The sequence below is a fragment of the Erithacus rubecula genome (assembly GCF_903797595.1).
Source record: "Erithacus rubecula genome assembly, contig: scaffold_101_arrow_ctg1, whole genome shotgun sequence".
NCBI classification, from domain to species: domain Eukaryota; kingdom Metazoa; phylum Chordata; class Aves; order Passeriformes; family Muscicapidae; genus Erithacus; species Erithacus rubecula.
The window spans coordinates 400,406-413,558 of NW_027636395.1; the positions used below are offsets into that span (position 1 = coordinate 400,406).

Here is a 13,153-nt window from a genome sequence, read left to right on the forward strand (position 1 = left end):
CTGACACCAATATTATCTTTGTGTCTGGTATAACTGGTTGCCAGATAAAAACAACTCACCTTTCTCAGGCATACCAAAAATGCATTCCATTGGAGTGACATACAGCCTATTTTAAATCCCTGGCATTAAAAAAAAAAGAGAGGGAAAGGTTCTGCTGAGAAAGAAATGTTCTTTTCTAAGCCAAACTTGTGATGTGAATGTTTGCATTAATTTTAGTGTAAAGGAGAATATGGGTTGGAGTCCCTGGTGATAACACAGTCACAGTAAATCTGAAAGAAGATGCACTCTGACTTAAAGCACTGTTCCAGTCTACATTTGTTTGTACCATTGGCCAAAGCAATTAAATTGTTTTTGCCTCCTTCTTTAGATGGATTGTTAATTGCTACACACATATTCCATTAGGAACAATGGAAAACTCTTAATCGTTGTCTCATTTAAACACATCACTCCCTGTATTAATTAACATCCCTGAGAATAAAATAGATGCATATTATTATTAAGATCCTTTAGCAAGTCAAGCTCAATTAAAAGCACAACAAGATCAAATGCTCTTCACTGAAAATTAGAAGTTAGGATATCTGAATGTACATTTGTATAAAATAAACAAGTTCACTCGATTTGAGTCTAGACCTCAGCCTTTGATACACAAACATCAAACTAAAATATCATTTTTGGGGGTGTTTTTTATCTATATCACAAACATCCAGAAGAGTTAAAAGCCTGATAACAGAGTCTGACCAGAAACTACTGAAATTGGCAAAATTTTATAGGATGTAGGACTGGAAGGGGTCCCAGGACAGCATGGTGTGCACCTTTTAATCTCCAAAGCACTGTGGTCCTCTGCCCCTATCCCTCAGCATAAAATGGGCTCCAAGACCCCCCAAGCCCCTTCCTGTCACCTTGGAGCAGGTGCAGACAGTCAAATTTCAGAGCTAATTAATTCATTCACTGTCCTTCACCTCAGACAAGGCTGTTCCATCCTTTATCAGATTATTATCAGGAATGTTCCAAGAGACAGATTGTGATGGAAGTTCCATAAACAGCCAGCTCCAGTGTTTAAATATCCTCTGAAGTGGGAAGGTGGATTATCCCCCTTGCTGCCAGGCACCCACCTGTCCTCAGAGGACACAAAAACCTGATTTTGTCTCTTTTTTTTAATGTTTGTTTCAATTGGAGTACTTCAACCTATTTAGTTTCCATCACGTGTTTCATGGCTAAGAATACATAAATTTCTTCAGCCAGAGGAATGGAGTGTCACCCAGAAAATCCTTTTTTTGACACCAAACCCTTCCTCACCACTCCTGCTGGGTGGATGCAATGCTCCCTAAAGGATTTACCCACTGGATAGAAACTGTGTGCACTGGGACAAAAATAGAAATAAAAATGAATGTACCTCATCCATGAGGAGCAGGAGAGGGACAGCACCACTGGTCCTTCTGACATTACCACCTTTGCACAGGATCCACTGCAATTTATCTTAAGGTAAAGAAAAGTTCTTCAAGGTAAAGAAAGATCTTGGTCCCAAATGCAAGAAAACTGTGACAGAAACCAAGTTTTCATAGCAAAGTGAAAATTTTGTGATATGTTGCATCTGTTTGCAGGAGATACAGAAGGGAGGTAGAAGGAAATATCAACAATTATCAACAGCAGCAAGCATAAATTATTCCTATTTTACCCTCATTAGTTCTATTTATTAACTGAATGTCTTGGTTTATTCTATGAAGGGTAGAACACAAAGATTTCTTATTTCTCCTGCGGGTGATTTAGTCACTCTACTTATCCTGTGATCCTTGTTTAATCATCCAAAAAGTTTAGGGGAAAGGTGGCTGCAAAACATTTCAGGGAAAGGAAGACAGGAAGAAAGGAAAAAAAAAATTAAAAAAAAAAACTTTTAAAGTCTGTAACTTAAAACTTACAGACACAACAATTCTGGAGATATTGGTAGGCTGGTAATAATGATTTGTGGGTGAATATTGTGACTTTATAATGAAATTGTGACTTTATAATTTTGACAAGAGCTGAGAATTTAATCCCATCTGGTTCTTAGCATCTCACTGTGTTTACAGGATGAGTCCTAACATATCAGCAGATCTGACTGAATTCCTGGGGCTGTTCACTTATCCCTCATCATCATTTTTTGAAGTTCATTTACGAAGGAGAAAATTACTGGTCTCTTGTATAATGTTGCATATAATACATTGTATTTTATTTAAATATTTGTATAAACACATAGAATATCATCACTTACACAGTGTGTGCAGCCTGTAAATTGGGTCAATCCTTAACAAAACAGTGGTTTAGAGGAGAAGGAAATAGGGTGCTCAGTTTTTTGAACTATTTCACATGGAAAAGCTGTTCCAAGAACAGAGTCTCCTGCCTGGCTTCTGCTATTTTAATGGCCAGTCATTTCATTTCACATCTGTGCTGAATTCCTGAGTGCAGAGAAAAAACTTACTGGGAGGGAAAAAAAAAAAAAAGGGAAAAGTAAAAAGCAAATGGAGCCTTTTTCATTCATTTTAAAAAGTTTGAATGAAAAAATATGAAAGCTTTGCCTGTTGCTGTCAAGAAGAAAAATAAATTACATTGCAGGCTGTCACATAGGGAGAAAATATATTTTAGAAGCAGGACCAGAGCTAATAGCTATCTTGTTCTTCTCAACTAGAGGTCAGTAGCTCACTGTGCCTCCAGAGCTGAGGACATCCAAACCAAATCTGACCTTTTTCTTTTTTTTTTTTCCTTCTTTTTTTTTTTTTTTTTTTTAATCACATTCCACATGTGATTTATAAATTGCACAGCCTGCTGTAGGTAACTCAAGGCCAGCTGCAGTGTCAAATGGCATTTCAGGGGCTGTTTCTTTGCAGGAGGATGAGAAGAGATTTGAAAGTAGCCTAAAGGAGTCTGCAGCACTGCCAGTCATCATCAGCCAGCAGCAGTGCAATTCACTGCAGCTTAATTGCCAGCATGCAAATGGACACTGGGTTTGTGCACAAAATGATGAACTAGCCACAGTTTACACATTTCTGAATGTACAGTCCATTGCCAGGCTGGAGGAGACTGGAACCTGCTTATGAAAGAAAAGTTAGGTCATGTTCAGGTTAAAAATCTTTTTCTTCTTATGATTTTTAATTGTTATAACACCTGGTTTACACTGATAGGTTGAATTCCTGCATATAATCTACATGCTTGGCACAGATAGTATTTTTTTTTTTTTTAGTAATGTTACTTACATTATTACTATTTGATAGTATTATCTGCAATAATACTTGTAATTTCTAATCTAAGGGACTTTTTTATCTGCACTGGTTTAAATTATGAGTGACTTCCACCACTTTGAGCTGAATTATGATGATTTGTGTCAGGTGAGGATCTAGTTATTCTCATTGAAATGAGCACACATCTCTCCCTCACACCACACCAAAAGCTGGGGGAAGACAAAATGAGCGAAAAACAAAATGCTCAGATTAACAAGATACTTGAATTTCAGCAAGCATTTCTGGAGGCAGGTTGGTCCTCAAAATATCTTTCTTTTTGGCTTTGAAAAAAGTGGACTAAATGCCCATTTTTGCAGCATCAACATGTAGATCAGATGGGAAAGACAGTAGGAGAATGCAAGAGTATATTTCATAAATTTAAAAAACTTTTTCTCCCTCTGTCTGTTCTGAACATGAATAAATAGTAAAGGCTGTGTAAAGACATTCATGGATATATTTATGCACTTTATGTAAAGTAATTGAGGGAAAGAATATCTTTTTCTCCCCTTTTTTTCCCCAAAAATGCTTGTGCCCACAAACACATCCATGTGCCACCTTTATTTTTCTGAATATTGAGATGTTCTGCACTGAATCAAACTCCAAACAGGAGCCATGACTGGATATTCTTTATAAAATACTTGTCCCCATATATGAGCAGGATTGACTGCTCCATGAAATAACATTTTTAAAATATTCTGCTCAGTGTGAAAGATGTTGTTAAGGTACAGCAGACAACATTCCTTTTCCCAAGCTGCTAATCCTCAGGTATTTCTTCTAAATTATTCTGTCTTAGAACAGTTTTCTTTTTAAAATTCTAATCAACTTACATTGTCATTATCTGGATTTTCTGCTAATGCCACAAACCACTTTGTTTATGTAGAAAAATCTCACTGAATGTTTGAAATAAAGACATTCAAATTGCTTGCTGGACACTAATATAAACAAGAATTGTTTATATTTCAGATTTTCAGCAGGGAATATCAGTACCTATTTTCCTGGCTTTCACTATTTTTTTTTTCCATAAAGTAATCATGAATAAAGTTACCATATTTAAAATTGCAGCAGCAAGCATTTTCTGGAATTTTTTTTTTTTTCTAACAGCAGCTGCAAGAGACTGAGTTACAGAAGAGCTACACCTGGGTGTGGATGGTCTGTGTGTGTAAAACTGCTAGAGCTGCTGAGTAAATATTCCTGCAATATTTTGCAGACTGACATAAATAGATACAGACACTGTAAAATCTGAAACATTCTACAAGAGGGTGGCCAAAAAGCAGGATTTTTTGGATCTACTTGTTAAAAGAAAAGTCACCTTGTAACGTGGCAGCCACTGGTTTTGGGGAGGATGAAGCTCTGTCCAAAAGGAAGGAGCATCCTGTAGTAGATGACCAGAAAATTGGAACTATGCCTTAGGACTGTAGCTTTTATATTTTCATACATTTATTATCCTGCAATTCTTTAGTGTATAACTCTAAACTCAATATTCAGTGCTGGCTGCTGCTCTCCCATTTTGGGCAGACACAACAATTCCTCTCCAAGGGAATCAAGGACACCTCACTGCCACAGGGCCAGAGATGGGAACAAAAGTGAGCTGGGGGGAGCAAACCTGGGGTGAATGATTTAATTACCTGTAACTGGGAGATTAACCCCAATGTGTAAATGAACCAAACTTATAAAAGTGTGAAAACCTGTGACCTGTGGTCCATTTTGGGTGCAGCCCCGGAGATCTTTGTCTGCCCTAAATGTACCTGAAGCCCCTTCAAGAAATAGAACTGATGTTTATTCCCTTAATTTTGCCTGGCCTTTGCTTTTAGGCAGTCCCAAAAAGGCACCAGAAAAAGCAAGGCTGCTATTCTTCCCTAGTACCCTTTTCCCAGCTCTGATTTTATTTTTCTATCCCTGCCCTTAATAGCCACAGCTGTTTCTCCCCCCTCTCAACTTATCTGATCTTTAGCAGTGGTTAAAGGCTGTGGAAGCTGTGCCAGGGTTTAATTATGTGTTGAAAGGGGAACTGTGACCTTTAGATGGCTGCAGAGGACCCTGCTCTCATTGCCTGTCCCCTCCTGGCCCTGCTGAGGGGACACTGCAATATTGCCTATATTGATTTTCCCCATGCCACTTATGGTTTTACAGACACCTACAGTATCTCCTCTCAGGCTGGAGAGACTTATCTGTTTAATAACTCCCCAAAAACCCACTTCTTTTTGCTGCTTATTTCTCTGTGCTTGCTGTTTTGGGTGAGGCAGGAGCAGATCTGCACTCACCCAGAGCTGAAAATGAAGGTGTGCACTGAAACATTGGTAATTTACATTCTGGATTTTATTTCTTGAGCACAAATCACCCTGGGGTTATTTCATTATTGGGAATTTACTCTTTTTTTTTTTTTTTTACATGGAGTGTTGTATTGTAATTCCAACATCAGCCTCTGAAATCTTAAAAAAAAAAATATCATGGCAGTCTTCAGAGCTATCCTGAAAAAACTGCTCAGAAACAAATGTGAGGAATGGTCATTGAGAGTTATCAGCTTTTCAAGGGTTTTAATTGCTTTGGTGGTTTATTTAGCATTGACTGCTTGGGCATCAAGCAACAGGTAGGTAAAGAAAAATTACTTTTAGCTACAGAAATAGCTTTTTTTTTTTTCTACTGATAAGTCATTTTTTGTCCTTTGTGCTCCCTGTTCCTTCCAAATTCCTGCACTGCATTAGTGAATTGAGGCTAAAGGAAAATGAAGAGTGGGAAAGGATGTAGATTTTCCCAAAAGGAAATTTACCATGGGGCCACAGAAAATAACCAGTAAATGCCTGTTAGAATGTTATATTTCATGCAGGTCGCATTTGTGGATGCTGACAATGTTTCCCTTACTTTCTGATAAATTTATTTCCCTAAAATCCTTCTTCTGATCTAGCACATTTGCTTAACTTCTTGAAACTAGATCTTGAATTTTGAGGGAAGGTGTATTTTGCTTTTGCATAAAATAACCTCTGAGACAGATGAGTTAGACTTCAAGTGATGATGAAATTATGCATGAGTTAAAAATAAAATTTAATTCTTGTTTTCCTGCTGTAAGTAAGTGACGTAATCCTCCCTCCTTCAGCTGTATTTGTTGCTGGTTTTGCATCACATAATTTTATTTATCTTGCATATCTACATGCAGATATGAACACTGGGACTGTAGGAAAGTTCCTTTGTTGTCTAGCCTGGCAAAAAATATTAACAGATATTTCACATGCATGTGCAAGAAATAAAATTTAAAAACAAACCCAAAACAAAACAAAACCACAAAAAACCCACAAACAAACAAACAAAAACAAAACAAAAAAACCCCCAAAAAAGCAAAAAAAAAACCACAAAAAAACAAACAAAAAAAACCACAAAAAAAAACCCCAAATTAAAAAAAAAAAAACTTAAAGCTTTCCTTGCTGCATTTTGGGTTTTTTGAGGTGCCAGTGTAAATTCAGTTATGAACTTAGTGCTTGTTGTCTTTTTCTACAAATTAAACTGGACTTGAGGTGCAAACCTTGTTAGTCCAAGCTACTGCTGATTTATGTATCAGCACTGTACTTGGGCAGCAAACAATTTTCCCTGTGCTAAATAATTTGGTTTGTTTTTGTTTTTTTTCCTTTATGCTTACAAAACTAATATTTCTGTAGTCATTTTCTCTGCTACTTCATCCATCTATCAGAACTCCCACATCCTTTCATGCTCCCACCTCTGTGATGGCAGATGAAAAAGGGAAATTCATCATTTATAAAAGAGAATCAGCTGGGGAGGGGACAGATTTTGTTTGATGTCCTGAAAGGGACAAAAATCCAAAGAGGTGCAGAGTGGAGACCAAGCAGCTTTGTGAACACAAAGGAACCAGAGTCAGGGCTAAAATGTTAGATCAGCCACCTTGGACTTCAAACTCTGATATTTTCCAGAGAACTTCTAGGAAACCTGTTATTCTGCATTAATTCAGTCATATAAGCACTTCTCCAGGAGGTCCATATTTTTCTCTGCATGATGCAAACGACAGTCATTCATTTCAAGTGGAAAAGCCATCAGGTTCAGTTTTTACAAATGAGAAGTGAATTGGCTGACATTTTAAGAGAATGAACATTTCCCATAAAAAACTGAAAATAACCCAAGGGGATAATCTGATCATTTTGCCAAAAATTGGTGCTGTGGCCTTTGAGTTTAAATAGTGGATGGCAGGGGAAAAATCTGGCATTGATTTATCACAGAGTTTTATAACTCACTTTTGTGTGGGCTAACCAATACAGGTGGAAATAGGATCATAACATGCACTGTACTGTGTTAGGATGCTTTACTTTTATCACAGCTTGATGCCCTGAATTCATCTGCTGACTTTTGTCTGACATGAGAAGATAATATCCTTGATAATCACCAATTTTACAAGGGTTTACATAGTTGCACCCCAGCTACGTTCATAACTGACACAATAAAAATCCTTAACTTTAATTATTAATGTTATTTCCTTGGAAACAGGAACAGGATCTCCTGGGATTAATTTGAGATGGTACAAATGCCAAGTAAAAAGACATTTAATTTTTTTAAATGTTAATGATTTTTTGTGCAACTTTCAGAGCGTGGAGGAACCGCGGGTAAAGCTTTGAGTGGAAGCTCTACCTGCACCTGAGTGTGAATGAATCACAAGGTCTTAGGAGAGGCAGGAATCACATATTTGGGTTGGAAGGGACCTTAAAGCCCATACAGTGGGCAGGGACACCTCCCCCTGTCCCAGGTGCTCCAGCCCCAGTGTCCAACCTGGCCTTGGGCACTGCCAGGGATACAGGGGCAGCCACAGCTGCTCTGGCCACCCTGTGCCAGGGCTCCCCAACCTCACAGCATCTTTAAACCTAATCCAAACCTTCTCTTTTCCACTTTAAACCTTAAGTTTAAACAGCATTTAAAAACTTGCTATTCAAAGATGCGACAAAAAAATCCACCGCGGAATCCAAACCCGCGGCCAGAATTCCACCACGGGGCGAGCGACCTTCAAAACTAGCTATTCCAGGGTGGGGGGGAACTTCCACTAAAAAACCCTCCTGACTGCTTTCTCCCCCTCCAGGTGTTCCAGGGGAACTTTGACAACGACACGCACCGCAAGAACGTCATCGATCCGCCGATCCACGCGCGGCACGTGCGCATCCTGCCCTGGTCGTGGTACGGCCGCATCACCCTGCGCTCCGAGCTGCTGGGCTGTGCAGCTGAGGACTGAGCCCTGCTCCTGCCCTGCAACTGGGATGCTCAGTGGGGTTTTCTTTCCCATGAAACAGTGCTCGCTCATTTTTATGGTAGGCCGCTAGCTGTCTTTCGCCAGGAGGTCTAAGCCTGCCCTTTTAAAATGATCCGATCTGAGTTTGGTTTGGTTTTGTTTGGTTTTTTGTTTTTTTTTTTTGGTTTTTTTTTGCCCTTGAAATCTTGTTGGTGTTGTCCCTTCTGCTGTGGAATTATCCTCCTAGCTCTCCTTTGAGTTGTTCACCACTGGTTGAAACGTGTTGAGGGAAAAGAGAAAATTAAAAATAAAAAAAAAAACCAAGAAACAGCAGCATACTTTTTACAAGGGGAAGAGAAATAGTGTGAGGAAGCTCATTTGCAGCTTCAGGAACATTGGGCTGACGAGTTCTCCATAAATCATACCGTCATCTTACTTGCAAAAAGTGATACTGCAGCTTTTAGCAATAAGTTTACTTGGGGATGACTGCATTATAGTAATTGTGCCTATCAAACACTGTCAGTTCTTATGACATATATTTTGGGAAATTCTCCCTGGTACTGTGAAGCACAGTGCCTGTGATGTTACGAGCTACCTTTCACCACTTTCATCCAGACAGCACAGTCCAAGCACCTGGAGGGTTTTCCTAATTGCCCCATTTTCCTTCTCTATTTTGCATGCTGCAGAGCACGGCCTCCATTTTTTCTGTTTAGCATCACACTGCTGGTGATGTTTTCCTTGGAAGATTCCACCTGTTTGCATATTAAACCAAATCAGTGTATTGTGAAACTAATGAATTTGCCAAAGTTTGTGCATTTGCAAAGTTTCTGTGCTTTTTTTCACGGAGACCAAGGTGAGGCACCAGGGTACCTGTGGTGTCTCACCTTGGGTGCCCACACAGTGCATCAGAAATCCCATTCCAGAATTCTTTGTCCAAGGGTGAGCACACAGCCCTGGACTGTGATCTGCCCACCCCATTGCTGCTTTCAGAAATGCTCTGAATTCCTTTGAGGAGGAAAATGTGGGGTGAAGGAACCAGGTGCTAGAAGACACACAGGAGGAACAGCCCCCTTACTGCCAGGAAACCCTCTCTCTCTTTAGGCTCTTCCTAAAGTCACAGCTTTCCTCCCCAGGAGGTAAGAGGTGATGTAGGAGCACACCAAAGCCTGGCCCTTGTCACCCTCTGCTCCTAAAATAAACTCTTTTTAGGCACACACCAGTGAGCCACGAGGAGGCTGTTTCCTGTTATGCCCCATCTACAGGAATGCTTCACACACAGCATGATAGCACCCCCAGTTTAAAAATTAGCTTTTAGGAGGAAAAGTGGAGTAGTAAGAGGGGACATTTTCCCCCGTGCCTCAGTTTCCCCTGCTGATTGAGATACCAGTACCAACCTTTGAAGAGCAATCCAAGTTCCCTTGGAGTAAAGTGCTCTGTGACCATGTTAGAGCAGCATCTCAGTGTATTGAAAGATCCTGGGACAGGGAGTGAGGGGACATTTTATGTTACCTGAAACAACAGCACTTGGGATTACTGCCAACCTTTTCATTTCACAACATGCTGACATGGAGAGAAAGAGAGAATGAGAGAGAGAGAGAGATGCAGCTGCATGTTTCAGAAAATGTCACTGAACTTATACTTTCTGTCACTGTTCCTTTCTCACCAAAACTCTCAAGTATGAACTTGGGCACTGCTTCCCAGGCCAGCAGCTAGCTGGCCCACAGTCTGCAAAGGGCAAAGTTTACCTTGGAAACAAAATGGTTTGGATTTCAAAAAAACCTGCATTTAATCACACATTCTCCACCACAGACTAAATATATATTATCCATTGAACTGTGAAAGACTCTAGAATAGCAGCCAGGAATTTTACATACAAGAATTGGGGATATAATGGTGGCGGTTTTCTGATAGTGTCACTTAAACTGTCACATTTTAGCAAACAGAACACCCTGCCTCTACAAAATGACTTAATCCTTAAACTGTATTTATACAAGTATTTATTTTATAAGGCTTAGACATTTAAAGACTTCTAAAGAAGAGTCCTGTAAAGGTAAAAGTATGTGTAAGAAATGTTGAGGTCCTGTGCAACACTGCTAAGTTTGTTCTTTATTTTTTACTTTGTGCTGCATAACAAAAGCCACTAGACTGTTACTGTCTTGTCTGTAACTGTGTTAACAGCATTCCTTAATGATGTATATATGGAGTGGTCTTCAAACAAAAGGAGCAATTTTAAAGAGAAAGTCAATCACTTTGTTGGTACTTCTAATAAGGAAAAAAAAACAAATCTGAATAATGAAGGACAAGTCTATCGCCACATTATCTTCTGCCTATATTATGCAATTTAGGCTTTAGGTTAAAAAAAATTAAACTATTAACATTTATCTCTTTAGGGTGAATACACACAATATTTTAAGAGGTTTAAATACATTTTTCTATTATGGGAGAGCAGTTGACCCTAAAATTAATTACAGATATGAAGAATAGCATGCAGATATTTCTAACTGACTGTATCCAAAAAACCAGAAGGCCATTTCATAAAATTAGACTTCCTAGTTTAAAAACTTGTGTTAATGTTCTTTTGAAATACTTGGTTTGTGTTCTTAATGTTGGGGGAAGGGGGGGGTTCATGTTATTTATCTTTTGCAACTTCAGTTTTGCTTTTGAAGTAATATTTCTTGGTTTAGTAAATTAATTGTAATCCCTTCATCTGCATATAGAGTTTTCATGTAATGTAGGGCAGTAATTTTGATTTGGTATTAATTTTGTGTTGAGCATTTTCACCCTTGTGTCCTGTGTCAGCTGCCAGCAGTCTTCACAGCCTGCTGGGATAGCTCCATACCTCGTGATAATACTCCATGAAAATCAATTTAAAAAGTCATATATCTGATGCCCTTACCATTTCAACCTGTGTGCTAGGAGTTTTTCCAATGACATTATTCATCAGATGCCAAAAGGTCTTCTTGGAATGGCATTTCCAGCACCAAATCCTGCTCCCAGTGTCAGCAGCATCAGTCTGAAATAGCTCTTGGTTTAACTGGAATCCTTCAGATTTAACAAAGCAGGTGGGAATCAGGGGATAGAATCAAACCTTTCCCCCTTTGATTCTATTTCGTTGTCTAGGTGCATACCATAAGGGGCAGGTTATAAATTACCACAACTGTTCTCTCCCAGCCCCAGAAAACAGAGGTGCAGGACAGGAAATGTCCCTTTTAGGGGACAGAGAAAAACTCAAAAATGATCCTTGACTTCTGTACTAATTGCTAACAATGACATTGAACAAGGCCAAAAGTGTTCCCCTAATTAAATTTCACCCTGAACCAGCTAAGTATTTGTAGGCAGGCTTCACCTTTATGTTTATAGCCTGGGAAATAAAGCACTGGCACGAGGCTCCTCTTTATCGGCGCTGAGGGCCCGTCGCCTCACCTGGCTCTGGATCTGAGGTTGACTTTCTCTTTTGGAATGGCTGCATACAAATTAAGTGTCAGTTTTGAAGACTAAGGATACTAACTGAGTGTATCTTTGCTATACAGCCAATGTGAACTATAATATTCAGTGCTGGCTTCTGATGTGTCAGTAAGTACAGAAGTATCTCGGACACAAACGACCTTTGCAACCTTTCAAGCTGTGTGATATTCAAATGGTTTTGTATATACCTAAATCATGTAGAGCGATGTAAAACCAGTACAACCTTGTCTAGTCTTCAAACTTATCAATAAAACTTTTGAAAAATGAGGTGGCTTTCTTGAAGCTGTTATGTTGAAACACCTTGAAGGGGACGCAGCCGATCCCGCTGGCGGCAGATTTGGAGCTGGAGATATGGTGTGGCTTTTTCCTGGATTTTTGTGGGTTTTTGTGGTAGGTAAGTTTGTTTCTAGCAAAATCAGCAGTTGGTGCTGTGCTCCCCTCAATGTGCTCCCTTTGTTCTTCCAGATTAAAAAACCCAACACCTTTGTAGGTTTGAACGACTCTAAAAAAAATTTTTTCCCCCTATCCCGCTGCTCTCTGAATGAGCACCAGAAATGGAAAATGACAATTTCATTCCTTGTAAGTCAAATTTACTGGGATATTTATCAGCCCTTATCCTCTCTCCTCCACTCCTGCATAGGCAAATTAATTTCTGAGAAGATAAGAAGTGGCTGCAGCCCAGACCTGCTATGAGATGCCTCAGCAGAGCTGGTGTTTGCTCACATTCTTGCCACTTTTCTCTTTTATTTGCTGTGCAGCCTGCTCCCCAAAATGGCTTATATTAGTTAACTCTATATTTTCAATTTCTGAAGAAGCTTAGTGATTAAAGTAGCACTTGAGAAAGCCATTTACTCCCAAATTAAACTACATTAAAATATTCTGAAGAGAGATGAAGATTCAGTGGTTTACACCTTGAATGAGCCCATAAATGCACATCCTTTTGTTTTTTAATGGTTTCAGCTTGTGTCCCTTCTCCTAAAGTCATCTTTTAGAGACAAAAACCATTCACAAGCACTCACTGATGACAATCTCTGCCCAACCTGCAGTCCCAACACTCAACACTCACTCCAGCATGTTGTCATTCAGCAGAAAAGTCACAAAATTGCAATTTCCCCTTATTACATATCTTTACCAGTCACAAAAAAATGGGAATACAATGCTGCACACAAGAAGAGGAGTACTTTTGGAGAATGATGGCTGAATATTAGCACCTCAGTCATAA

At 39.3% G+C, this 13,153-nt stretch overlaps 1 protein-coding gene and 1 long non-coding RNA gene across 3 annotated transcripts in view; one reads left to right on the top strand and one right to left on the bottom strand.

Moving 5' to 3' along the window:
- EDIL3 (EGF like repeats and discoidin domains 3) overlaps positions 1-9,931 on the top strand; it is a 227,292-nt gene extending 217,361 nt beyond the window's left edge. For both annotated transcript variants that reach the window (XM_079331767.1, XM_079331768.1), the window contains one exon: positions 8,320-9,931. In XM_079331767.1, coding sequence (XP_079187893.1) covers positions 8,320-8,469 — 150 coding nt within the window. In that variant the 3' untranslated portion in view covers positions 8,470-9,931. The remainder of the gene's footprint in view (positions 1-8,319) is intronic.
- The window catches only part of LOC306815143, a 107,970-nt gene that overhangs the window by 76,107 nt on the left and 18,710 nt on the right, over positions 1-13,153 (bottom strand). The gene's annotated exons all lie outside the window — the stretch shown is intronic.